The following is a 26,826-nucleotide window of genomic DNA, read 5'->3' on the forward strand; positions in this document are numbered from 1 at the left end:
AAGTGCATTCTTTTGGCTAGTAAACCATTACTATGAAATGAGAGATCGAGAGAGAGAGAAAGAGAGAGCAAAGACATTATATATTCCCCCTCCGTCTTTTACCAACACATACACACATACACATACCAATCATTTAACAGCAAAGAGCCACTGAGCCTTGTAAACACTAGTTATGTCTGGCCTAAAAAACTTGAGGCAGACACACTGACTCCAACTACCCCGCTGTTCACTTTTCTTCTTCTTCGTGACGTATAGATGCAAAATGCTTAATAGCCCTGCAACATGGAAACACAGTACTAGGGCAAACATTGTTGCAGAATATAACTTGCATGCATGGATATAATTAATCAAAGCCAGCACATGATTGAAGAGGGGTGTCTGAAGTAATTATTACGGGGGCAATTTTGGCTTATTCGCATATTTGTGAGGTGTAATCAAACTGACATTACAACAAGATACAATTTAAAAAGGTCATCGGATGGCCATTTTCCACGAGTTGATATGATTCTTTATAGTCTTAATGAAAAGGTTATAGTACACTTTGGTTAAAAATTCTTAATGTTAATATAAAAACAAAAACCTTGTCAAAATTTGCTCTGTTTTCGGCTTAAATTTTGGGAGTAAATGAGGACTGCTATATTGATTATTACATTTAACAACAAAACTCCTAAATCTGAGACATTCTTGTCTTCCCCTGCAACACAATGGCAGACTGGTGACAGCTCACTCAGGACAGGTCTATGGTAAGATGGTCTTGTCAATCTTATCGTGGGAGGGGCCTGTGCTGAACTACATCACAGGCATCTCAGAACTGTCTGATTTGAGAAAGTGTACACACCCTTCCAACAAACATTCATGTTCAATGACCACTTTAAAGATGACAAAACAAAACAAAAGTAATAAAATAAAATTCCCTATGCAAAGTTCCACTAATATTGATGTAAACACCATTTAGGCAACCAGAACAATTTTAGCAGGTTTACCATTTAATATAGACAAATTATTGGCATACCACCACCAAATCTGTCGTATCTGCTTTATGCTACTGAAAAGAACACCTAATCATTTCAGAAATTATTATTACAGACTGTCTGTAACAGTACATTCACATGGCATAGGTGTCAACATTTAACAGACAGCATGTCTGAAGTTTGGTGTTGACCTGGCCATATTGCGACAACAGCCAATCACATTTTTCCCCCTGTGTTACATTGGCTAGTGTCTTGGCTAAGGTATTTGCATGAATACCAATCATTTGCATGATTGGCTGAGACCTGTGTTGGCACTTTTTCAACTTGTGGAGCGATGCAATTTGACAATGCATGACGTCACCATTCAAATTGAATAAGAACTGTTGATGCCGCCGCCCCATGTGAATGCACTGTAGTCATATTGTTTATGTGATAACACCTCATACTGGTAAGTTGGCCATTTGGAGTCACATACAAAATGAGACCATTTATGTACCACACCTTAGGGAGTTTGTTCTAACTGATACAATCAAATCCTGGTGAATGCTAAATGTTGTAAACGGTGTTTCCTGTTATTTAACCTTCTACAATGGGCTAATGACGGTCACTAGATAGAACCACGCAGCATCACACTTACTGTAGAAGGATTTGTTATACATTACAGTATCTGGTCCTGAGTGGAGGTCACCCTTTCCTAGCCGCAACAGCTGCTGCTATAGCAGACAGTAGAAAGGACACAAATGACTGATTAAGACCTTTGATTAGAGCAATTATAGTGGCGCTGCAGGGCTTACCCTACCACACACACACACACACACACACACACACACATAGAGAGAGAGGGAGAGAGAGATAGGGAAAGGATATGGGATACAGGGACACACTCATTCTGCTCTGGATGATAAAACCCGTGGGTGGAAAGGATTGAGAAATTTTGCTGAGAGACTGAACAAACCCTGTAATGAATCAAACCACAGGACTCCTTGGAGAGGCATTGCTCACTTGCAACACAGAATTAAATAAATTTTAGGCAAACTGACTTACAAGAACATCGTTAAGCAAATACAATCGCTACCTTCCTTTTTATACTTCTCACATATTTGTGGCTATGGTTACTGTCCTAAGTATTATGTGCTTGCTTTAACCTTTATTTTTAATCTTTAATTTAGAACCTTTATCATTATTGTATTTATATATTTATTCATTTATTTATTTGTCTATGCAATTAATTACAAGTTTCGATCAAAAGTTACCCATACCTTCAATAAAAGAGAAACCTACAAAACTAAAGGATAGGAATTATGCATTGTCCGAAATTCTTCGAAGTAGCTCTAAATTATTTAAAGTTCTCTCAACCCGTATGCATTAGGCTGTTTTTGAACATGGGCCAATCTTTTTTTTTTTTTTTTAGTTACACTTCATTTTGATCGTCCACTTTAGACATTCTTCTAACTATAAGTGACTTTGTAACTACTTTGTAACTACATGTCAACTAATTCTCATTAATGTACAACTACATGTCCACTTACTCTCAGAGTAGACTGTTAGAATAGGTTTCGTAGGATAAGCTGACATGTACTTGCAAAGTATCTCATAGTTAGCATGTTATTTCTCGTGGAGCCATTAAAATAAAGCGTTAATAAGTTATTTAGTTGACTGTCTACTAATACTGTAATTTAACATTTCCATGCAGTTTTAAAGTATGTGGACGTGTGCTTTTGTTTAGTTATTTATTGTTGTTTATTATATCAATATATTTATTATTATAATTTTTTTTAGCTCGGTTTATAGAAGTGGTTGCTTAAAATAATATCTAATGCTTAAAAAAAAAAAAGTGTACAACTAATTCGGAAATATATATATCTGTACATATGTATAAATAATTACATGGCATTAACATGCTTTGTTGCTGTGTTTGTACACTATTCTAGTTACTGCCCTTTAAAACACAAAGCCTGTTATTTGCTTACATATGAATCGCTGAGCAATAGAGACTGTGATCCGAGGGGCCATTACCTGGTGGTAGTTATTAAAAATAGATATGTTTGTGCTGGAAACATTAAATGTGGGCTGTAAGTAAGGTGCACTTAGGCAAAAGACAGTAGATGAAAGCCATTTATGAGGTCTGACGCATTACCACCAGGCTGTATGAATGAATGTGAGATACTGTATTCCTGCAGCTATGTTTTTTTTTTATTATTATTCTTTTATTTTTGTCAAAAAGATGCAAATAAACAGAAAACAGTCTCTCTCTCTCTCTGTCTCTCTCTCTCTCTCTCTCTCTCTCTCTCTCTCTCTCTCTCTCTCTCTCTCTCTCTCTCTCTCTCTCTCTCTCTCTGTCTCTCTCTCTCTCTCTCTCTCTCTCTCTCTCTCTCTCTCTCTCTCTCTCTCTCTCTGTCTCTCTCTCTCTGTCTCTCTCTCTCTCTCTCTCTCTCTCTCTCTCTCTCTCTCTCTCTCTCTCTCTCTCTCTCTCTCTCTCTCTCTCTCTCTCTCTCTCTCTCTCTCTCTCTCTCTCTCTCTCTCTCTCTCTCTCTCTCTCTCTCTCTCTCTCTCTCTCTCTCTCTCTCTCTCTCTGTCTCTCTCTCTCTCTCTCTCTCTCTGTCTCTCTCTCTCTCTCTCTCTCTCTCTCTCTCTCTCTCTCTCTCTCTCTCTCTCTCTCTCTCTCTCTCTCTCTCTCTCTCTCTCTCTCTCTCTCTCTCTCTCTCTCTCTCTCTCTCTCTCTCTCTCTCTCTCTCTCTCTCTCTCTCTCTCTCTCTCTCTCTCTCTCTCTCTCTCTCTCTCTCTCTCTCTCTCTCTCTCTCTCTCTCTCTCTCTCTCTCTCTCTCTCTCTCTCTCTCTCTCTCTCTCTCTCTCTCTCTCTCTCTCTCTCTCTCTCTCTCTCTCTCTCTCTCTCTCTCTCTCTCTCTCTCTCTCTCTCTCTCTCTCTCTCTCTCTCTCTCTCTCTCTCTCTCTCTCTCTCTCTCTCTCTCTCTCTCTCTCTCTCTCTCTCTCTCTCTCTCTCTCTCTCTCTCTCTCTCTCTCTCTCTCTCTCTCTCTCTCTCTCTCTCTCTCTCTCTCTCTCTCTCTCTCTCTCTCTCTCTCTCTCTCTCTCTCTCTCTCTCTCTCTCTCTCTCTCTCTCTCTCTCTCTCTCTGTCTCTCTCTCTCTCTCTCTCTCTCTTCATTCATGCCTGCCTCCCTTGTTAGGTAAAACAGATGGCGCTAAATTCAATGACAACACACTCCTGTATGTTATCTTTAGTCACATTCTCTTTAAATGTAATTTACATACTAATCACGGTGTAGACAAGTTTGTGTCAAAACAATTTAATTCATTCCGAAAAATGTGCAGGTTTCCTCATCTGCAAACCACACTTTAACCATGGAAAGTTATGAAATGACATTTTCAACAGAAATTCTTGCTCTGCATTGCTGGCTCACCATTTACAGCATAGTTTTCTCTCTCTCTCTCTCTCTCTCTCTCTCTCTCTCTCTCTCTCTCTCTCTCTCTCTCTCTCTCTCTATCGGAGCCATCCATTTATATATTTATTTGGCTGCCATCGATATTATCACAAAAACGTCTAGTATCTAGTATTACTTTTCACAATGAATACAATTAGACAGTATTAAACATATAAACAATTTTGCAGTCTCTCTCTCTCTGACTCTCTCTCTCTGTCTCTCTCTCTCTCTCTCTCTCTTCTCTTCCATTCCTTGCCTGCTTTTCAGCAAGAGCTTTTCATAAGAGAACAATATTATGTTATTTTTTTTATCTGCATGTAGATTTTTATTTTAACAGCATAACTTCCGTTACATACTCATTGTTATGCAACTCACCACAATATAGAAAATTACTTGTAACTAAATGATAGTGGCTGTTAATATTACCTTACTGTGTTTTTTATTTGTTAGTTGTTTTTTGTTTTGTTTGTTTGTTTGTTTGTACCAGGACTTCATTTTATAATTCACATGAATCAAGATATTTCAGTCAATGCAGACTAGTTAAATAATTCAACTGCTTACTTTTCCAGGTTTGATGTGGTAATGGTAATTTTTTATTTTAAAGTTACAACTAAAGTTTTTGTTTGTTCCATCTCACAGTTAGTTAATATAATAATTATATTATATAAAATGAAATCGGTTCATTTAAAAACCTTTGAAATAATGGGGGAAAAAAAGCAACTTCCCTAAAATTACAATTACAATTTGCCAGCGTTTCGGAGCGTATTATTTTCTGTCCAGATTCACCTCCATATAATGAGTTTGTGAAATGAATTAAACTCTCTAAAAGGTGGTAGACCACAGCTTTATAACACATGCCACAGAGCGCCTGTCTAACCCACTGCTGAAGGTTCATGACTACATCTCTCTAATTGCGTCCCATTACCCTGCAGGCGGACGGGTTCTGGAAAACTCTATAATGACCTCACATTTCAACTTTTGGCAGGAAATAGTCATGACCTTAAAAAAAAAAGAGCGCAATAATTACCCAAACAAAAGGCACGTGAGGATACTGCGCAGAAAAGAGCAGATACTGTGCTAGATGCCTTCGGTAAAACAGCACTTACGAAGAGCTAGTTTAATTAGACACACAGAATAATACTAACAAGCAAATGATGGAAGTAGAGAGGCAGAGGAAGAGGGTCGACCGCGGGCAGTGCTGGGGGAAACGGAGATGAAACTTCTCCTTGAATACATTTCGCTGAATTCTGCAATTCAGCAAGTTTAGCTCATACCAAATACATGTTAAGTTGCAAAGTTTCTTTATATATAATGTCAAGCAGGACTCGACTATCTTTCTTTCTTTCTTTCTTTCTTTAAACCACAACAAAAGTTATAATAACAATAGTAGTTATAACAATAACAAACAACAACGAAAAATGTATCTGTACATAATTGTTTACTGATTTCTGTATGTATTTTTAATTATACCCAAAATAAGAAAGCAAAGGTTTATTCAAACGGCACACATACTTTCTTTTCATATTACATTATTCACGTACATATTACCTTCATATTATAGATCCAAGTATTTTTATCCTAAAACACTGATGTTGCTACTGATGTAACATTACACAATTACAAAAATGTGAGTAAGCGATGCAGCATGTCACTTTGTATTATTACATAGTAATGACTCTATCATTACTATGTAATAATACAAAGTGACATGCTGCATTTCTTACTCACATTTTTGTAATTGTGTAATGTTAGTCTATTGATATTTTTCAGCTGTTCTGACAAGGTTTAGAATAATTGGTAGCACTTTAGAATAGGTAATACTTGTTAACTATTGACAATGACCTTTCCCTCAAAAAAATCTTAATTTTGCTGCATATTAATAGTTAGTAAGGTAGCTGTTAAGTTTATGTAGAACAATGCATTAATACGTGTTTAATTAGAACTAATAAATGACTAATATTCAAGGAATACACATGCTAATAAGAAACTAATAGGTGTAACTTTACAATATGGTGTTACCAAATAAGGATTCAGTCCAAAAAAGCATTTTAAACTATACTCTGATGTTAACATTTAAATAGCATAAAAAAGCGTGTGTGTGTGTGTGTTTGTAAGCCCTAAAACTTCAATTTCCCTGAGGAACCAATGGCTTCAAGCTAAAATGACATCCTCTCTATTACACAATTTCAAAATTCAGTGTACTTTGCTGTTTTAAAGAAAAAAAAAGTCACTTTACACTCCCTCTCTTGAGTCCAGTTACCTTTAAAAAAGGAAGCGAGGTTGTGCTACACAACACACACACACACACACACACACACACACACACACAGATCAGAAGCTGCAGATCAGAAGCAGTAAGCTAAAATAGACTCGGGGTAAAGACGCTATTCAGTGCATCGTACTGTACTCTGGCCTGACTGTACATAGATATCCATATTTTTAACCTTAAAGCCCAAATACAGTGTCTGCTGCCTGCACAGCTAAATATAGACCATCAGCCTCCGTCTCCAGTTTCTCTTGCCTGGAGCAGGTGGCTGGAAGATTGGGCGGACACAGCAAGTCTGGGTCGTCTTGTCCTGCTGGAACACAGAGTAACCCTGGAGCAGCATTCAAGTGCATAGGCTTTAAGTTCATTTATCACACTTGGAGTAAAAAAAAAAAAAAATTATTATGTTTGTTGTTTTGTTTTTTAACCTTGAATTTTATGAGTTTAAAATTTTCTGATTAGAAGGGATACAATGTTGCACATAGAATATGTTCTTGCCCTCAAAAACAGCTAGACAAATTGCAATTGATGACACATAACACAGTGGACTTAAGTCACTTTTTTTTTTAAGTTGAACTATTACTTTACTAAACTATTACCTTACTATAACTAAACTTTTAACTCATAGAATGATTCATATTATGAGGCACTGAGAAAAAATCTACAGTGTATGCGTCTCTAAATCTTGCTTTACCATTTTAGATTTAGTTTTTCTTTTGTGTGTGCTGGTCTGTGTGTGTGTGTGTGTGCGCGTGTGTGTGCGTGCATATCCATATTATTTCATACAGTCCAATTAATTAAACAGCAGGCTGTTAAAATAAGCAGAAACTACAAAACTGGCATTTCTGACTGAGCCTTTTTTATGAGCAATTAAAGTAAAGCAAAAATGTGCAAGAGGAAGTGACTGCAGTGTGTTTATAGATTCAGTTTCACTCACAATATAACATCGAAATAAATTAGCATTTATTAAATATGACGTATTTTTGGCATGGGCATTATATTGAGGGGTGGTCGGTGAAACTCATCGGATGCAGTAACAGGTTCAATTCTTACTTAAACAAGCGCCCCAAATTTAGAAATGATCAGAGCTGTTATGCTGGTAGTCAGGGGTGTTGCAAAAATACAGAAGTGTGTCGGGTGTGATATATGGCATTTTTGGCACCACCATTGGTAGATGACACTCCATCAGCGAGACTGACCAATCTCAACCGCCAGTCACGCCTCGCTTGGCCCTCCGTGTGGTCGATGTTGTGCTCACAACACCCCGACACGGGTATGGGTGTGTGTGTGCTAACACTGTCCTCTCAGGGATTTGGTCGTTTTCTCCTACCTCAGCAGTTACTGTGTCCTTTGTCCCCCCACTGGTGTCTGAACTATTGCCATGTGCAATGAAGGAGTCAGGGCAGCCCAGGGGGCATACTTTCTTCAACCCGCATCAGAGTGTGCGTCTTTTTATGTAGGTTAACAGAAGTTGTTTGCGTAAAAACACACACTCGCACAAAATGAAAAATCCTACTATAACGCAACTTGCAGCAAAACAGTTTCCCTTTTACACCAACAAAAAATTACCCAAAAATTATACTTTTCAACTAGCAACTGCACCGAATGTCCAAATCATATTACATTTCACTGACAGCTAGCTATCATTATCAGTCCCTAAACCAGTGTTGAGACCATTTTTTCATAGTCTCTGTTTTCTCATTTGGACTTCAAACTACAACACCACCCTAAACATCCAAACAAAGAGACCGGGGCTTCAATATCATTCTTAAAATGCAATCACTGCAATATGGTTTTAAAGTGCATGTTAACTGTATTTTTAAAGTTAGGACTGTTTACAAGACACTATCATAGACAAAAGGTGTCCAGTCTTGCTCAAGACAAGTAACCTCAATTAAACACACCTGAACCAGTTAATTACTTACTAGACATTCTAGAAACTTTTAGGCAGGTGTACTGAGGCAAGTTGGAGAACATTTCTTCAAGACAGTGGTACTCCAGGAACGAGTTTGGACGCCCTGTCATGCACCTATGGAAAAACCACACCTACAATACGCTGGAGGCTGAGTCATGTGGAAAACAAAATTCCCCCGCTAAAGACAAGCATCATTCTTATTTCAAACGCTTACATGAAAAAGCCTACACATTGTCCACTTGTGCTTTCTCATATATGCAAAGTCAGAAACAACGTTTACCAGAAAGACATTCAACTATGCTGGTCTCAGACCAAATGTCCAAATCCTCTAAAACTTTATAATTATAATGAGATAGAAAGACGGGTCCGAGACCGATGTTTGAGTAACATCCAATCTAAGATGCCTTCATAACCCACAATTGTGTGCGATAACAGAGCAGGTTTATGGAGGACACCTATCATCATGTTTTTCATTCCTGTGTTCTCCGTGTCCTGTCATTCCTAAGTGTTTATCCAGCACATTTCCTCGGCCGCCTTTAAAGGGCAACTAATTCACAGCCGCTCCAATGGCTGTTGGAAACAACAGCACTTAAAGCACTTCATTGAACGCTGATTTGTCCTTGTCATCTCCGACAGCTCCGTCTCATTTTTCCCTGGCGAAGTTAAGTGAGGCTGGAGCCTGGCCAGCCCTGATCCTGTGCTCTACTTAAAGACAATGGGGACGGGAACACAGAGCATTATGGGAAGGGCGGCATGACATTAACATCTCATCCTCATTATGCAGATTAGTATGAGGGAGACAGAGGAAAGGAAGCATGCTAAATGGACATTGGATACGAGGGGATGGGAAACTAAAGGGTAAACCTTCACCGGACCTCCTGACAAAGATTCAAGAACAACGAGGAGATCTCTTTACCTTGTTAATCATATAAAGGTGAAGTTTTTGTTTTAATCAAATAATTGATCTTATCCCACCTTAATATGCAAAGACAACTATGACTAAATCATTCCTAAGTAGAAACAATGTAACTCTTTGGTACTGTGTCGTTTATTGAATCATTCCAAATGTGCTGCTTTTTTTTGTTTAATAATGTATTTATTTATTGGGCCTTTTTTGTCATTTTTAATTGAATGCGTGTGTAAAAAAACTGACAGGAAGACCTGAGCACTGCTGCACATTACAATGTAGAGCAGCTTTTCAATATGACTCATCCATTCAGATTATCCATTTTCTAATATCTATCTATCTATCTATCTATAGATAATATGTATGCATTTTAACCCAACACAGAGGACACAAGATCTCTGACCTTTAGTCTTGTTCTAGAAGTCATAGTGTCTTTGAATCAATCATGGTTGGCCAGGCCACGGTGAATATGGAGAACCTTGGACACTAAATGCACTTTTATGAATCAGCAATGTACCGCGCGAACACCTTAATCTCTGACAGCTCAGAGAGCAGCCTCTACCCAAGAGCGAGGTGCATGAGGAGCTCCACTGAGATGTCATTGGTGTAGTCCTAATGTACTAGAGTACACACTGAGCCTGGAGAAAGATGGATTGCGCTTCAACTGGGCATTCAGAAATCCATCACCCCAACACTGAGAACTCGGCCTATGGGAAGGTGAATTTACACTTGCTTTTCACTGGGTGTAAAGTGGGAAAAAAAAATATTTTGTACGGAACTTCAGGAAGCACCAGCCTCACTGTAAAGTGTACTAAATGTTATTAAAAGTGCACTTTATATTAAAGCACTTTGGGATTCATATAAAAGATCATTGCATTTTATTATTTACATATATGCACTTTTTTTCTCCACACTGCTCAGCTATTGTACGCATTTATATTACCTTTATTGTGTTGTATGTCAGAGATGCAGGTGAAATTGTTTTACCTCATCAAGGCCAGGCTCGGAGGTTCACAGTCACAGATGAAGGAACTTTCTGGAAGACCTGACAGTGAAAGAGAAAGAAAGATATGTCATAGTACACCACAAACTAAGGGGAAACTGTGACTTTATCATGATGTCAGACCTTTTTATTGTGATATTTATAGAGACATTGCACTATAAACTGAAATGATATTATTGAGCACTATTATATTATGTAATACTGTCAGAGATAAACAGCCAGAGACATAAAAACTGCAAATTTGTCATACTTGGTAAAAAAAAAAAAACTCAGTATATTATTTTTACTATTTTTCTGATGAATAGGTTCCACCGAGGTGTGTGTCTATAACGAAATTACAGAAGACACAATTTATTCTTCAATATTTATTTTTCAGTCTAAGCTTTTCCATGAAGCATGTCATTTTGTTTTTATTACTGCTGGAAATTGACACCTAATTTTTTTAGGAGAGAACATTGATGTTGTGTGTGTGTGTGTGTGTGTGTGTGTGTGGGTGGGGGGGTTGGATTTGGTTCAATGTACACATATGCCACGTAGTCTAATAGTTATCATAGTAATTACATAATAGTTATTTTCCACCGTGCAGTCTACATTTAAACTCATTCAAGACACAGAATTACCTATTTTTTACACTACTCGTTTTTTTTTTTTTTTTTGTCAAAGGTGTGACAGTTCGGTGTATGTTGTGTGAATGCATAGTCATTAACATTTTATTAAATTCCACTACTTTGATTTAAAACAGAGTTTAGGAGCTCGTCTCAAAAACAGAAAGGAAACATAAAAAAGTTAAATAATCTAAAATTGTGAGGCTATGTCAACCCTGTAATACATTAAAGATGAAGAAACACACAAACTGCAACCTTTACCCAGGAACAGGATGAGGAAAAAAAAAAAGTGAATGAAAGAAAAAATTTCAAAATGTTACGGTAATCCAACACGCAGATGTTTCACAGAAACGCATGAACCACGTGTGAGTGCCATACATTATGAAGAGGAACTGAATTTCACAGTTTTTTTTTTTTCTTACTCGCCTAAATGGCTAAATTAGCTGAGAAAAACTTGTAGATAAGATGTAATATCACCAACAGTAATGCTGGCTGTAGATAAAATGAATCAATTAAGCAAATGAACCCCTTATTAATTTAATGAATGCTACAAATATCATAGTATTCATATCAGAGACTCGACGCTACATTTGTTAGATACACTGCAAACATAAATATCGATTATTTACGTGTGTTGCAATGTTCCTTATCAACTAAGAAATTAGATTACGGACGATTTTACACATCATCCAGAAAATGGAAATATTCTCTCTCTACATGCACGTTTCTGACTAATTATCAACACACTTGTCAACACTTTTCAAAAAAAAGGGAGCTGTCAAATGTATTATATTGAATTAAGGTGATATTTATATAAACTGATGTTCATTGCGCATTGCCATCGCCAAATAAAAGACTAAGTAAATTCTTTTTTAATGCAAAGATGTCTCATTTTCTCTCTGTATCGTACGTGCATCATCGTCTGTGCATTGCTGGAAAACCCCAATACTCTGACACACAGTTTCAAAGTGTGTGCACATCTTTCCGAAAGCTCAAGTTTAGCCGCATCACTTACAAGCCAAAAGACTTCCAAACTGACCTATCTATCTATCTATCTATCTATCTATCTATCTATCTATCTATCTATCTATCTATCTATCTATCTATCTATCTATCTATATGTCGAGCTATCTAGCTAGCTATCATGACGTTATGTATATTTAGCGCACACGACGTGACACGTACACTAAATTTTAATAAAGCTTCAGTACAGCCTGCAATATACATGGGCATTGACGACCGTGTGATTACATTAAGTCAACCGATCAAAACGATGCAAAATCTGTGGACGAATGTGTTGAGCAAAGCTGTTGTCGTTATCTAACTGGAAGGGAAAATGGACGAAACCTGTGGATCCATAAGAAGAGTGTTACACCTATGTGCACATGCGTTCGACTTAAGGTCTGGCACAGGAAATGAATAAGGTCTCCCCTGAGGGTAAAGATCTCTGTAACGACTGTGCGTGTTCCTACAGTACATCTCGCTTACTGACCCCGTCTGTATACACATACACTCGAAATACACCTTCACTAAAACCTATACCCGCTCAGTAAGAGTTCAACATTCATTGATTCAGTTAACTGGTACTTTTTTCTTCCTTATGAAGTAACGATGGAAGTAATAAATAAACACGAGGTTCATAACAGGCCGGCTCTAACGTCAGGATTTTAAGCAAGTTTTAAGCGTGTAACGTTAACACATTTCAAACGAAAGAAAGCAGATTGAATGATAAGAATGTCAAGTTGAAGTGCAGTTTAATTCTAGGGTTCGGCCAATTCAGTGTTGTAAAATGCGTGCACATAAGAGAGAGATGTGTTACAAATTGCCGTTTTTGCATGCACGCTAAAAGCCCAGTTTGGACACAGCTGCAGCTATACAAATTCATGATTTATAATTTTTTGCACGGCTAAAGTCGGCCCCTTTCTGAGCGATTAATCACTGGGAAAATCACTTTAACTCTCCAGCTATCCTCTCGCCCAATCTCCTGCTCTCTCCTCCACAGCTCTTGTTTCGGGAGAGAAGGACGACAAAGCCGTCTCCTTCACAAAACTACTACTAATTAAAGAAAAAAATCTCAAAACCAACCAAAAACTGTTAATCCCGATGAAGATTAAATGTATCCGTGATTGGACCTTTCTTTGTGTGAAACAATTCTGTATGCCTGTGTTTTCTTAGAATTGTTATATTTTTTTTTCATGCACACATATACAGGACGTGAATGCTTTCTCTGACCTCCAAAAACATATTCACTAGTCTAAGTGTTTCTTAACGAATTTTGCCTCAGAATTGAACATTATAACGCTTAACCTAAATTGTTTATCGTGCAGAGGTATGCGAAATGTCCTAAAAAAATCGATTTATCTGATGTAGCTTAATCAGAGCTGCATGCTTTTTTATGCCCAGCAATATCCAAATTGTTAACGTAACAAACTGAAAAGGATGACTTAAAATATATATTTAATAAAAAATAAACAAATTTGTAAATGTGTCTAAATTTAGGTGGGCAATTAATTATATATATATATATATATATATATATATATATATATATATATATATATATATATATAGACCATTATTATTATTATTATTATTCAGATTCATCGCAGAATTTTCCATGCTATCTGCGGCACCATCAGAACAGACCTACATCTCACCAATTGAGAACCCCTAGTACCTGCTCTCAAACAGCTCTGACCTCTTTTAAACATGTATGTTTTAGGCGCATACATAACCAGCTTTTGCATTTAAACGACTCTCTTATTTTTGTAACCCAAGACCTGTCCTAACAGTTTCGAGAGCTGCTCTGTGCTGTCCTGTGTCTGTTCCAACACAGCACACGCAAGCTGCGCCCCTTTAAAATGGATAGCTTTCATAAATGAATCCACAGTTCATCTCGTGAGTTACCGCAGAAAGATGACACCTCCAGTGGAGCTATAACCTCCTTCTAAACACGAAGCAAAGTCCACTGCATTGAGAACTTTGGAATGTTCCAGAACCGTCTGCCATAAAATTCATTATTTAAACTCTATCGAACGGTACGTGCTAATAGCCCTGCGATCCCGTAGTCTTTTTCCCAGAGAATACTTCTGGATGCACGAGACAGTGTTTGTAGTAAAATTGCCATGCATCTTGGGAAAATCAGCACTGTGTGGTGTTAACCAAGTTGTCTTTTGAGCCAAACGACTATATGATAAGAGCAAATGCTGTTTACATAGTTTCAGTCTCAATCTTGCGCTAGACGGTCTATTTTTAAGACGACCGACACGTTTTGCGCAACGCATGCACCGGATAAGACCAATAAAAACAGGCTGCTGACGAGAATTGAGATTTGGACAACTAATAAAAATAAAGAAATAAAACGTTAACAAACGACATCCAGAGAGAGCAGACTTTAAGTGGCCCAAATTGCATTTTATTGCATATCATAATCGTACGAAATGAAGATAAGCATATATGAACATCACATATGGTTAGTGGGTAAAAGAATTTTGCACAGCAAAATATATATGGAAAAAAAAAATAATTAACAGTTTTAAGAATTTATTGATGAACGGTATATCCTGATTTTATACAAGCAGGGTATCAATCCCTGACCATAAAACAATGTCCAGACATTTTAATATCGATTACTACATTATTGCCATGTAAATAATGAATTTATTAACAAAGAAAGAAAGAAAGAAAGAAATAGAGAATCGAGTCCTGCTTGACATATATCTAAATAAGATTACATCCTTTAGTTTTCAGCAAAGCCATGACGGGTGCCTTTTAAATTAGCGTTCTAGATAGATTCCAATACGTTATATATAATTTGCTACAAGCTACATTTAGTGCAACTCATTCCAGATAGGTCAGATTTTATATCAGACATTTTTTTTCGAATGCTTGATTTTTCACGTCGACTTAAAATTCCACTTTAATACTTTGGTTTTAAAATGCAGTAAATGGCAGGCTACAACAGGAACTACAACCGTCGAACTGTTGTTTCCATTGCGAGTACATGCTGCGAAAAAGCTCAAGTTACGCATGATAAAAATCCAGCTGTACGCAAACTCGGAGCCTTCCCCAAAACTTCTAGCAAAAAGAAACAGGCAACATCTAAACGCTAAGTCACCTTCTCCATGTCAACCTGTGGCATGGGCTACCTCTAACTGTTCTTATACGACGCAACAAAAAAAAAAAGAAGAAGAAAAGAAAAGCAGTTCATTTCAGAATGATCAAAATGCAAAGGTTTGACATTAAATACACAAACCGCTTTTAGCAACAACACTGTTTAAGTCCCAGAGGGAGAATTCCTTTTAGAAACCGGGTCCTTGTTCGCTCCCTCGAAAAACACTGCTTCCAGTTGGCTCTCAACACAGAATCAACCGCACGGATCAACTTTTTCATGGGGAGGGTGATGACATGATGCTCCTTTCACTTTTTTAGTCCGTATTCCAAAAAAGTGATCGAGAAATGAAAGAAATGTATGAACGCCATGCCGAGCAGAAGTTCTCTTCCAAGTAGAAGTTCATTTTCAAGCACTTAAAAAAACAGAAGGGGAATAAAGAACAAACGAAAAAGACCGTACATGTCCAGCATGCAGGCACTTCAATGACATGTCTCTTTATATAGTCAATATTTTCTCATGTAAAGTCACAAAACAGCAAGCAGAGGGCATGAGATGATAATGAAGGGGTGGGGGATCCTTGGACTTTGGCAAAAGAGCAAAAAAATATATATATATATGTAAAAAAAAAATAGCTAACTTTAATATTTGGCAAAAAAAAAAAAATGCAAACGTGAATGAAGGTCAATATCATGAGCACATATGCATACGCATTGAAATATCAGTATGCATACACGTCAAAATATGAACTGCTTTAGAGAATAATATAAATGCGTATATTCAATTCGGTTGTACAACGAGCCTCCAAAACTCAAGACTTCAGTTCTTTAAAAATATTCAGTCTTGATCTAACAACCCCCAAAACTGAAAGCAAAAAAAAAAACTTTTAAAAACTTTATTGATTTCTTTTTTAGGCTTTTTTTTTTTATGAAACTCACATGAAAAACTCCGGGGACGAGGGGTTGTTGTCGCTGCTCGACGAGTTTTCTCGGAAGCCGCTGCTCACGAGCTTCTCGTACTTCTCTTTGTACGCGTCTCGCTCGCGCACCAGTCTGGAGATCTCTTGTTTGAGGTGGTCCACCTGCTGCATGAGCTGTGTCTTCTCGCCCTCCAGTACGTGCCTCTGCTGGACCCTCTTGTAGCGGCACGACTGGGCATAGCCCCTGTTTTTGAGGGTTCTCCTCTTCTGTTTGAGCCGGATCACCTCCTCTTTGCTGACGCCGCGCAGCTGCCGGTTGAGCTCCCGCACGGACATGGTAACGAGTTGCTCGTCCGAGAAGCGGTCATCCATGTGGGAGTGCTGGTGGTGGGTGGCCGAGGAGTTGTTGCTGGACTGGACCCCTGGGGTTTGGTGCTGCTGGTGGTGGCTGTGGTGGTGATGGTGGTGGTGGTGGTGAGGCGCCCCGTTCTGCGCTGCAGCGGCGGCGATGACTGCGGACACCACCGCGGCGGCGGATCCCATCTCCTCCCCGGCCATGGCGCCTCCCGCGCCGGCCGCGCTGCCGAATTGCTGCCCTCTAGCATAGCCGTCGAAGCTCTGGAGCTGATGTGTGCTGCTGATCAGCGCTTCAACCGCGTCCTCGGGACTGAAGCCCAACGCCTCCGGGTTGAGCTGCTGCTGATAGCCGGTCATCCAGTAGAAATCCTCCAGGTGCGCCTTCTGCTCGCTCCCGGAGCCGGGACTGGGCGCCGAGAAGCTTGGGGAAGGGGGAACCGAGCTGCAGGGCGTGCTCATCGGGGTGGAAGACAGGGAGCCCCCGGCGATCAGGCGGCTGCACTGGCTGATGCTGCGATCGGGCTCCAGTGGCTCTTTCTTCACCTCAAACTTCATCAGATCGAAGTCATTAACATATTCCATGGCCAGGGGACTGGTGGGCAGGTCGGAGCTGCTCAGTGCCAGCTCTGATGCCATCCTCTTGCTGCTGACCGTCCTCCAGAGCGGGTGAAGAGCAGCTGTCAAAGCGGGCTGGGTCGGGAGAGAGTGAGCCAGCTTGATGATGTTTAAATGCTTTACTCTTTGCAGGAAAATACGGACCGCACAAGACTTTGCACTGCTTGTCCTAACTCCAGATTATGAGCTCTCGTAGGCACAGTCTATTACAAAGATGCATCGGATCTCTTTCTCCTCTTTTTACAAGTGAATTTCGGCGGCCTCGGATTTCAAACATTTAACACTTTGGTGACTCCTCGCGAGCAGACATCATCGTGGTCAAACGGGTGAGTGGAACGTAAAAGAAGCGCGCTAAATGCCGCTGACACAGACCGAGCCGAGAGTGTTTTTAAAGTCGACACACTACAGTACAGTTTAAAAGCATTGCTGAGTTTTATAGCCGCCGTGACGTAAGGTTCGGATCGAGCCAATGGGGTCTCTGGATCTCAGAGCTCGTTAACATACGAGTTCGGAAACCAAAACTTTTCTCGTCAGCTGACTGTCATTTTGGAAACGCCGTGGAGGAACGAGCCGAACGGACTTCGAACGTTTAACTCTTTAGCCCTTCGCTTTTTTTTTTTTTTTTCAAAACGTTCAGTTCTATCACTTTAGTGACACGAGCGTCTGGACGTGCGCGCGTTTCCGTGGAGTTTATTTTAATATAATTAATTAATTTATTTATTTATTTATTTTACTTTTTAATATTATACAGCAGTGGGATGACAAATTATATTTCAGCGTAATCCTGAAATAAATGCTAAACGTCTAACTTAAATGGTTGTTGCGCCTGAATTAGCATGTAAAATGTAACGCACGACACATAAACAGTATGCTATTGCATAACGTTATTGCTGTTATAGCGGTAATTAAATCATTGGAGTTAATACAATTGTTTGCAAATAATTAAACTCGGGGACGTTCTTGGGTAAAAGAGCCTTTTGAAAACTCAACAGTGCCACCTCTTGGATAAAAAGAGAATTGTGTGTGTGTGTGTGTGTGTGTGTGTGTGTGTGTGTGTGTGTGTGCGTGCGTGCGTGGATGTAGGTACTTATTTAACCAGAACGTAGTTTTGGTAAAAAAAAATTATTACAGAAGTCAACTTAATCTGACAAACCCTCACCCTTCAAATGACATTTTGTTGACACTGTACAAATAATGTAAATTAAGTTTTGTTTTAGTAGTTATTTTATAGCACTTATAACTCATTCACTATTATACAATATAAGTCAACAAATGTGTGTGTGTGTGTGTGTGTGTGTTGGGGGAGGTGGGGGATATACCAAGCCTTCGTGTAATTTAATCAGACCTATTGGAAACCGAAACTTTCTATTCACGTTTACGTAGATGTGAATGAAAGGCATAGATTTCCTCACGGCTTGAACAATACACAGAAAAATAATATTTGTAGTTGTGCTAAAACAACTGTATTTGCGTGATTTCATGTACTACGAGAGGCTATATATTCTTTTCAGGATTGACAGTCGAAGGGTGGGGGGGGAAAAAGCAAAAAAAAATAAAAATAGATCCTAAGTTAACAATTGCGCATTTTGTACCCTAATATCAGACTTGAAATACATTAGACTGTAGTTCAGTGATCAACCAAATGATTCAAGCATAGATCAAGAGAACAGCTATAAAACCTGTTTATCAGCTCTGTGAGATCTGCCTCATCTAGTCATATATTAAACTACTCTTCCATTCATTGCTCTTTTACTGGAGGTCAGGGGTCGATTTCGGCAGTATTTCTTAGCGACTTTTTTTTCTTTCCCTTTTCTTCAAGTATTCACTTAGCAGGGAGCACATTATAAAGTCATTTTTGCTTTGCATAATATACCTGTCTGATTAATTAATGATCTTCAATTTGCACGATTCTTACATTCTCGTCTTTTCAGGATCTAAATGAACCGCTCAGTGCCACGCTCTGCAGAATAGAAACAAAAAAAAAAAACTGAATTTCAAATCCACGAATGAGTTGCACTCGTGTGACTTGTCTTAGGCTTGACTCTGCACCCACCGTTTCATGCACTGCACAAAAGCCTATAATCATTTACTCAGTATCTTTTCTGGCAAAGTCTATAATCTCATGCTTTGGATCCTTGGTATTTTTAGAGGATGGACTGAGACGAGTGTAATGATCTCTCTGACCGCTGGCCGTGAATGATTACATCAATAGCTCTTACTGTATGTGTATGTGGACTGTATTTGCATTTGCTCTTCATACGCTCCGACGGAGCAGTTGCGAAGTTTGTTCAACTTTATTTACATTATAATACGTATTTTCACGAATTTACAAGTTTGGCAAATATTGTGCCTCATAACAATGCAGCGTCATATTAGAATGACATTTTGCTTTTTAGTTTTTGCATTCTGTTCTAATTAGTGATTTTAGTCATTTCACGTATTCTTTTTTATTGAAAGTGAAAATGCTGAATGACACAGCATAATCGAATGTGTTAATTCAATCAATCAAATGAATATAATACAGCAAGTAGATCAAGATATCGGACCAAACTGTAATAATTGTGTCCAGTGATTCCAATGAGCATATAGAATGTTACATACATAGAATAACAGATTGCGATCAGAATAATATTACTTTCTTCTGATTTATATTATTATTATTTCAGAAATAGCCAGCTGCACTCTGCAAATCTCTAAATAAATAAATAGATGCATTTTGAAGCAAAGTGCACGGATGAATATAGTGTAACCTCAAATGATTTCATTTCAAATTCCGCATTGCTTGTATTTACTTTACGCATGGATAGTGTATTTTGTACTTCTTTTCAAACACCCACACTGTGTGCTTACCGCACACTTCCACCACAGATGCAAAAAAAAAAAAAAAAAAATTTGTCAAATTACTGTAATCTCAATTATGTCATATGGTGAGAAAATTAAAAACGATAAGCATCAAGGACTTCAAGAAGAGTATCTGACTCAAAGTCATTCCACTGCAGTCTACAAAAGCCCAATCAGTTCGAAAATAGGATGGATAGGGTGGAACAGTTACATGTGAAATTGAGAAAAATCGAGTCTTTCCACACTTATAAGAGGGGAAAAAAAAAAAGATTCATAAAATGAATAAAGTTAGCGCTTCAATTTAAGAGCAAGTGGGTAAAGAGCCGGAATATTAGCCCGAGTGTGGCAGGTCGTGAACGAATGCTCATATTGCTTTTGTTCAGATTTATTTATGTATATCTTCATTTGACACGTTAATCCAAAACAGAGCCAAATAAACTCCATTGTGTATAACAGTGAAATCGTACGAAAGCCAGCGATGTCAGTCTAAAAAACTATCACTACAGGAGTAGTTCGTCTGATGAAAATGGTACAATCTGCTTCTGTGTGCAGTGAGCATGTGCATCACTTCTCTGAGTACAGATAAAGGATTTAGTGTATCCCGATGGGCTGCTTTATTATCTTTTATGGTCACTGCTCACCCATGTCATGCCATTAGGTTAAATCCAAGTCTTTTCCAAACTCTAGTCTGGGTTAATAACCAGTCGGATTTTTACGCGTTTAGTGCACTGCACAAATGCAGAACTCAACATTTATAACATTGATAAGATGTTTTGCTGTATGTATGTGTGTGTGTGTGTTTGTGTATATGTATGTATGTATGTATATATATATATTTATTTTTTTGCCATTGTATTTCTCAGGTTACTACACTAGCATACACCTCTAAAGCAGTACTGTAGAATCAGAACGGAGCAATAAAGGCGTCATTGATTACGACCATGCAGAGCTGCTATACGTCTCCATTTGTCCCCGAGAACTACAAACTGTCAAAAATACTGTAATCTTAATGACTTCAGAGAGTTAAAGGGTTTACCTAATGGACCTTTTGATATTTTTACAATTACAGCTCACCAATCGAATACCAAATGACACGAGGCTTTACTGCAGTGTAGTTTGTGGACAGAATCGTCATCCTGCATTCACTGCATTCTGCATATTTAAGGCATCTTTGAGATAAGTAGACCGTTTTAAATTGTATGCAGTGAAGATATGCTGATGTTCCGTGCTGTAAGCTCAGTAAAGATTTCACATCGACACTTCAATTACTTTATATAACTTCATATTTCACGTGTATGAAATCATATTTTGAAGATGCAACAGATGCAGGTATACTTAAAAAAAAAAAAAAAGTGTGCTACAAAAGAATACATAAAGGAGCACCAGTCAAAGGTTCTACATCAATAGACCTGATTCAGCAGTTATGAAAGACTGTGAGAAGTTTAAATATGAAAAGCTTTTGTATAACCTTTTTAGTGCCCACGGCAGCGAGGCGCTTCAGTCTCTGTCTGTCGTGAGTATAATGATAATAAAAACTTGGGTTACGAGGTGGAATATATTTTGAAATGTATTAAAAATAACTCCTGAACAAACAGAACCTGCTCAGTTCACACATATGCACTCTCTTTTGTCTATATTTATAAAATGTCAAATTTATTTACTTTATTTCCACATTAGAGCTTTTTGTCCTCTTTAATCTTTATGTGGAACGCATAAAAGAGAAACTAATATCACTAGCAAAATAATAAAAATAATAATAATAATAAAACATAGGTACATAAATACACAAGACACGATATTTACATATTAGTACACTAATATAAAAATATTCATTATTGATAAATTTCCAAAAGTGTCATATAAAGCATGCAGATAAAAAAATACGGTAAAAAATACGGTAACGACATTTTAGGTTTTACAGTTTAAATGTACAGTTAAATACAGCAATTTCATCAGCTGATATACTATTAATATACCAACCCAGTTAAGTTATTTCAAAGAAAAAAACATCAAACACAAGCAAAATCTGAAATGCAATGCAGTGAATTCTGGTTTACCAGTTTTTTACTGTAGCCTTTAAAATCACGATGATTGTTTTACAGCGTACATTTTGATTTGAAACCCGCATGGTATCATATATAACTTTTTGGAGACCAGTATGTTGTTCCTTTAACATTTGAATCATTCGGATCATTTTAATGAACTTTTTCAGATAGGTCTAACCAAATAAAAGACATCCCTGTTGTCTTGTAGACGATGAACTGCTGACCAAATGTGAAAATACCGCTTCACAGCTCCACAGTGAGTATCGTACATGATGATGATGATGATGATGATGCATGCATTTCTGTCTGTGAGACACTGTGTGACATTATGAAGTTATCCTAATGAGGCTATACATTACAGGCACATGGATAAGGTCACTGACCTCTAGTTTTTTAAACTTTAGTTGTGTCCGTAGCTAAATTGACTTACAGTAAAAAATTCCACCAGCTACAACTCACATTGATCGAAAGGTTTACTTTGAACTTTAACCTCATTTCTCATCATAAATAAACAGAGCTCAGAGCTCAGATCTTCAGACGAAGATTGATTTCCTTCAAAATAACTGTTCAGTGGACAGATAAATCTATAAGCGTTATTTGGCTAACTGCATTGCTCAAACTGACTTTGATTAATCTGCAGGTAATCTCATGCTGTTCGGTTGTGCTCTGGTTCCACTCACTGATTTAGAAAAGCGAGATAACGAAACCATAAAAATAATAAGCAAATAAAAAAATACTCTTACAATATCTATTGCTCAAATTTAAATCCTTACTTAATCTCATAAAAAGGGTTTGTATTATCGCCTGTAGTGCATCATTTATACAGTATATACCTTGGTATATATATGAACAAAGGCGGCTGTAAAAATAATTGTTATCATTCTGTTTGATATTTCATTCAAAAACAATAACAACAAAAATTCTACCCTATAATTAAAATAAAACTACTGATAACGGGGGAGGAGGTATCATTGTGAAATAAATGCTTTCTCTAGTTCTTGATGGCCACCAGCTTTAAAAAAGGGCATGTTACTTTAAAAAAGTAATTAGTTATAGTTAATAGTTACTTCTCACAAGCAGCAGCTGATTTAATAATTAAGTTACATTATTATTAAAGTAACTAATTACTAGGGAAAATAACTGTTCCATTAAAAAAAATTTATATGCCAAATAACTTGGTTGTCCCCGATATTAAATATGTTAAATGAATGAAATGGACACTAAATAGAATTATTACTATACACCATTGTACACTAACGTACACTATTTTTATTTCTGTGGGACAATGTGAGAGACACCTATAAAATTATATATATATATATATATATATATATATATATATATATATATATATATATATATATATATATATATATATATATATATATATTTTTTTTATTACTCATATTTACCCCGGGAGTGTTACAATATTAGTGGAAGGCACAATTGAAATTGTATTAAATAAAACTAGAAATTATCAAAATCTCAAGCAAGAATGGCTATGAATGACACCGTTTCTAAAACTCTGTGATCTAAATCTGCAAAGCTTCTGTTCTGACCTATATGTGTGATGTGGGTTGACCTGTGTGAACATATATGTGATCATTTCAAGTGAGAGAGAGACAAACTAGTAGAGGAAGTTGGAAAACAAGTACGTGAGCGAGGACGTGACACTCGTGACAGAGCCTGAAACTATTCTTGCATGCACAGTGAAGAGGATGTGATGTTCAAACGGACTATCTCCATGATCATATATGACAGAAACAGAGAAAAAAATCCGCTCAGTTGCGGTCACTTGAACCGCTCTGGTTTTGTAAAAACATGTTTTGCAGCATATTGCATGTGAAGTACCATGTCAAGTCATCCAAACCAGAAGTGTTTTTTTTTTTGTCAAAAGTCACAAAGGGGTTTGGAGAAACATGGTGGAGCGTAAAGGATGGGTGATCTATTAATGTTATATTGAGAACTTTATGAAATAGAGTTTAATGACTTACCTGTAGTAAGTTAAAGAGACTCTGGAAAAGCAGGGAAAGGCACAAGAGATGTTTCAACCCTCCAGAAAATAAAACATTTTGCTTTTTAATGCCAAATGACTATTCGCAAAATTAACTTATCTCCTCAGCATTCAGGAACAAATGCACTCTTCCACTATTTGCTTATTTGTATGATTTGTAGCAATTTAGTCTTCATGCAGCTTAAGAATCTAATAGATGCCATAATTTAATACTTTAACCAGAATTAATTAGCTAAAATAGCTATTTTCTTTTTCTTCTTTACAAATCATTTAATTACCTTAGAGTCTTTATGCTTATATTCATAGCTTATTTTCTCGATGATATCTTTCTATGAAACGCACGGCAGCAATCTAATTAGACTGTGGAAATAAGCCCGAATATTTAGACATACGTATCCTCTTACGCTATGAATCTTGTTTTACAACCGAGTTAACCATAAATTGTTATAATGCTCCAAGTGAAAAGGTTTAAAACCGTTTCATTTATTGAGTTATTCCCAAAGGTGTCCTAAAATCCTTCCAGAGCCTCAGTTCTTCTCTAAACATCCACTATAATTCACTTGACACCGGTTAAAATTGGAAATGTAAGACCACCCTGTGACAAAAACATGCCATTATGAATCAAAGATCTTCCCTTAGAGTTTACAGAGGAGCCAAGTCGGATGTTCCTACACTCAGATAAGCAAAAGGGCCCTTGTGGAATCTCAATTTTCACCCGCCTTCCAGAATGTGGGCAGTGCTGTGAGTAATTACATTAATCCATTTATCATCCACTGCCCGGGCAACCTGGGAGACCGCAGCAGAGGCCAAAACCAGAGGGCTGGCATTATGCTGGGTATTTTATGCTATTATCGGCATCCATTTTGGGAGGTTTTGATTGTTAAAACGCACCGACTAGACATAACAGCAGTTTGACCCCGTGATTCAAAGCTGTGACCGTGACCTTAGCTTGTGCTCTTTTAACACATCGCAAAACAAGCAGCGGTAAACCATCAATATGACACAGCCATGAGAAAACCATCAACAGACACGAAACATTTGAGGCCACAGAGGAGTCAAGAGGTTGCAGACCGCAGTTAACCGGTTTAATCGCACTTTTAAGATTCAAAAATAAGAAAAGATTCTGATATATCAAATCTATCCTGTTTGAAACACTCACGCGGAACAAATTTCAGCGTGAATTATTATGTAAATGGTCGCATTGGACTGAATACAGCCATTTAGATCAAGGGTTTACAACGCATTTACATTCAATTATTTCTGTTTTTGCTTTAGAAATGAGGCCATTACTTTTTTTTTTTTTTAAAAGTGCACAAGGGAGAATTATGATTGGAGGAATTTTTCAGCAAGTATCAAATTTTTCACAAAACTACTATGCATGTGTTGACTTGGTAGCCCTGCATTAATTTATATCTCCGAAATCAGTTTGAAAAACACCATGCAGCTGAAATGCAGACAAAGCCATGCTAGATGAAAATATATTTAGGGAGACCAAAGTAGAGCAGTTTTCATTTACCACAAGAAAGCGCACCTTTGATTCAGTCATGGCATGCCTACACAAGTGGATCTGTAATGTCAGTAATTCAGATATGTTTCACTGATAAACTTATAGTGGTTTTGTGTGCAGGAATTGTGTGTATCTGAATACTATAAAGATGACTAGCTGTTTGCTACCCAGCAATGACTGCAGTTTGTAATCGTCTGCTTTCTCATTTGCTTTCCAGGAGATTCTCACCACGGTGCCTGTTTAGTAAGTTGCGCATCTGTAGTCGAGGTAAACATCTGTAATAATTCTCGATCCAGCCAGATATATTAAAGCATTCTGAAAGTCGTTATTGTATCATCGTATCTTTGTATTGTTTCTGTCATGAAATGTTTTATACTTGTCGAGTAATTCTGGAATGAATGAATCAATGAATGTTGTCAAGGTCAGTTTGGGCTCGCATGTTTGTTTGTTGACCAAGTTAAAATGTAGTTATTGCAATTTGATATGTATGTTTTGCACCAGTAATACACAAATTTGTGCGCGCACATGACATGCCAACTCATAAACACATACACCACACATAATGAGACATCCTCTGACCTTTCCTCGCACACCCCAAGAGAACAGTGATGAATCATCCTTTAAAAATAACCTCCTGTGTTGGGTCATTTAATGATTTACAGTTTTCATCCACATGTAATTATTACATTCATTATTTGGACAGAGATTGTCTACCGATAGCAGTGACTGAGAGAGCCTTCTTTTGTATGCTAACTAAAGATGAACATTTCAAGGGTTGTGTTATTTTAAAACATTGTATTTTTTATGAAATAAATTAGTTTAAAAACGATCTAGCCTTTGATCATATTAATTTTTCAATTTTAAAACGATAAAGTTGTTGATTGGTTGTTGCGTGTGATTACATGTGATGTGTGTGCGTGTGTGTGTGTGTGTGTGTGTATATGTATATAAATGGCTAATATTCTAGTATTACTCATGCTAGTTAACTGATAAAACCTATATTTTAACTACACTGTAAGAAAATTGAAAATGGCAGAATGAATGAACGTAGCAGTTGTTAACACGGGCGTGAACTCAAAATGCGACACATTTCCTTTTGTGTAAGAAATGCACCCACGATGCAGAATCTGGTGAATTCAAGTGGACTCCAGCTGAATTCTTGTGGTTCGCTGTGGAAATTCCCATTTTAAAAATTCAGGACACCTGCACCATACATTATGAGGAATCTCCCTCCCCCCATTTCTCTATGAAGAACCAGAGAACATCTGCTTTCCCCAAGGGCCTTCTCCAGACATTCCAGCAGATTAGTGC

General features: G+C 37.6%; 1 protein-coding gene across 3 annotated transcripts in view; it reads right to left on the reverse strand.

The window, feature by feature from the left end:
* Nucleotides 1-17,727, reverse strand: part of mafa (v-maf avian musculoaponeurotic fibrosarcoma oncogene homolog a (paralog a)) — a 94,242-nt gene extending 76,515 nt beyond the window's left edge. For 2 of the 3 annotated variants that reach the window (XM_043265121.1, XM_043265120.1), the window contains exons 1-2: nt 16,156-17,727; nt 10,486-10,543 (exon numbers count right to left, since the gene is read on the reverse strand). In XM_043265121.1, coding sequence (XP_043121056.1) covers nt 10,516-10,543; nt 16,156-17,129 — 1,002 coding nt within the window. In that variant the 5' untranslated portion in view covers nt 17,130-17,727 and the 3' untranslated portion in view covers nt 10,486-10,515. Of the gene's footprint in view, nt 1-10,485; nt 10,544-14,499; nt 15,633-16,155 lie in introns of those variants that run through there. The other variant, XM_043265122.1, reaches the window with a different exon arrangement.
* Nucleotides 17,728-26,826: the final 9,099 nt, after the last annotated feature.

This window comes from Puntigrus tetrazona, chromosome 18 (assembly GCF_018831695.1).
Source record: "Puntigrus tetrazona isolate hp1 chromosome 18, ASM1883169v1, whole genome shotgun sequence".
NCBI lineage: Eukaryota > Metazoa > Chordata > Actinopteri > Cypriniformes > Cyprinidae > Puntigrus > Puntigrus tetrazona.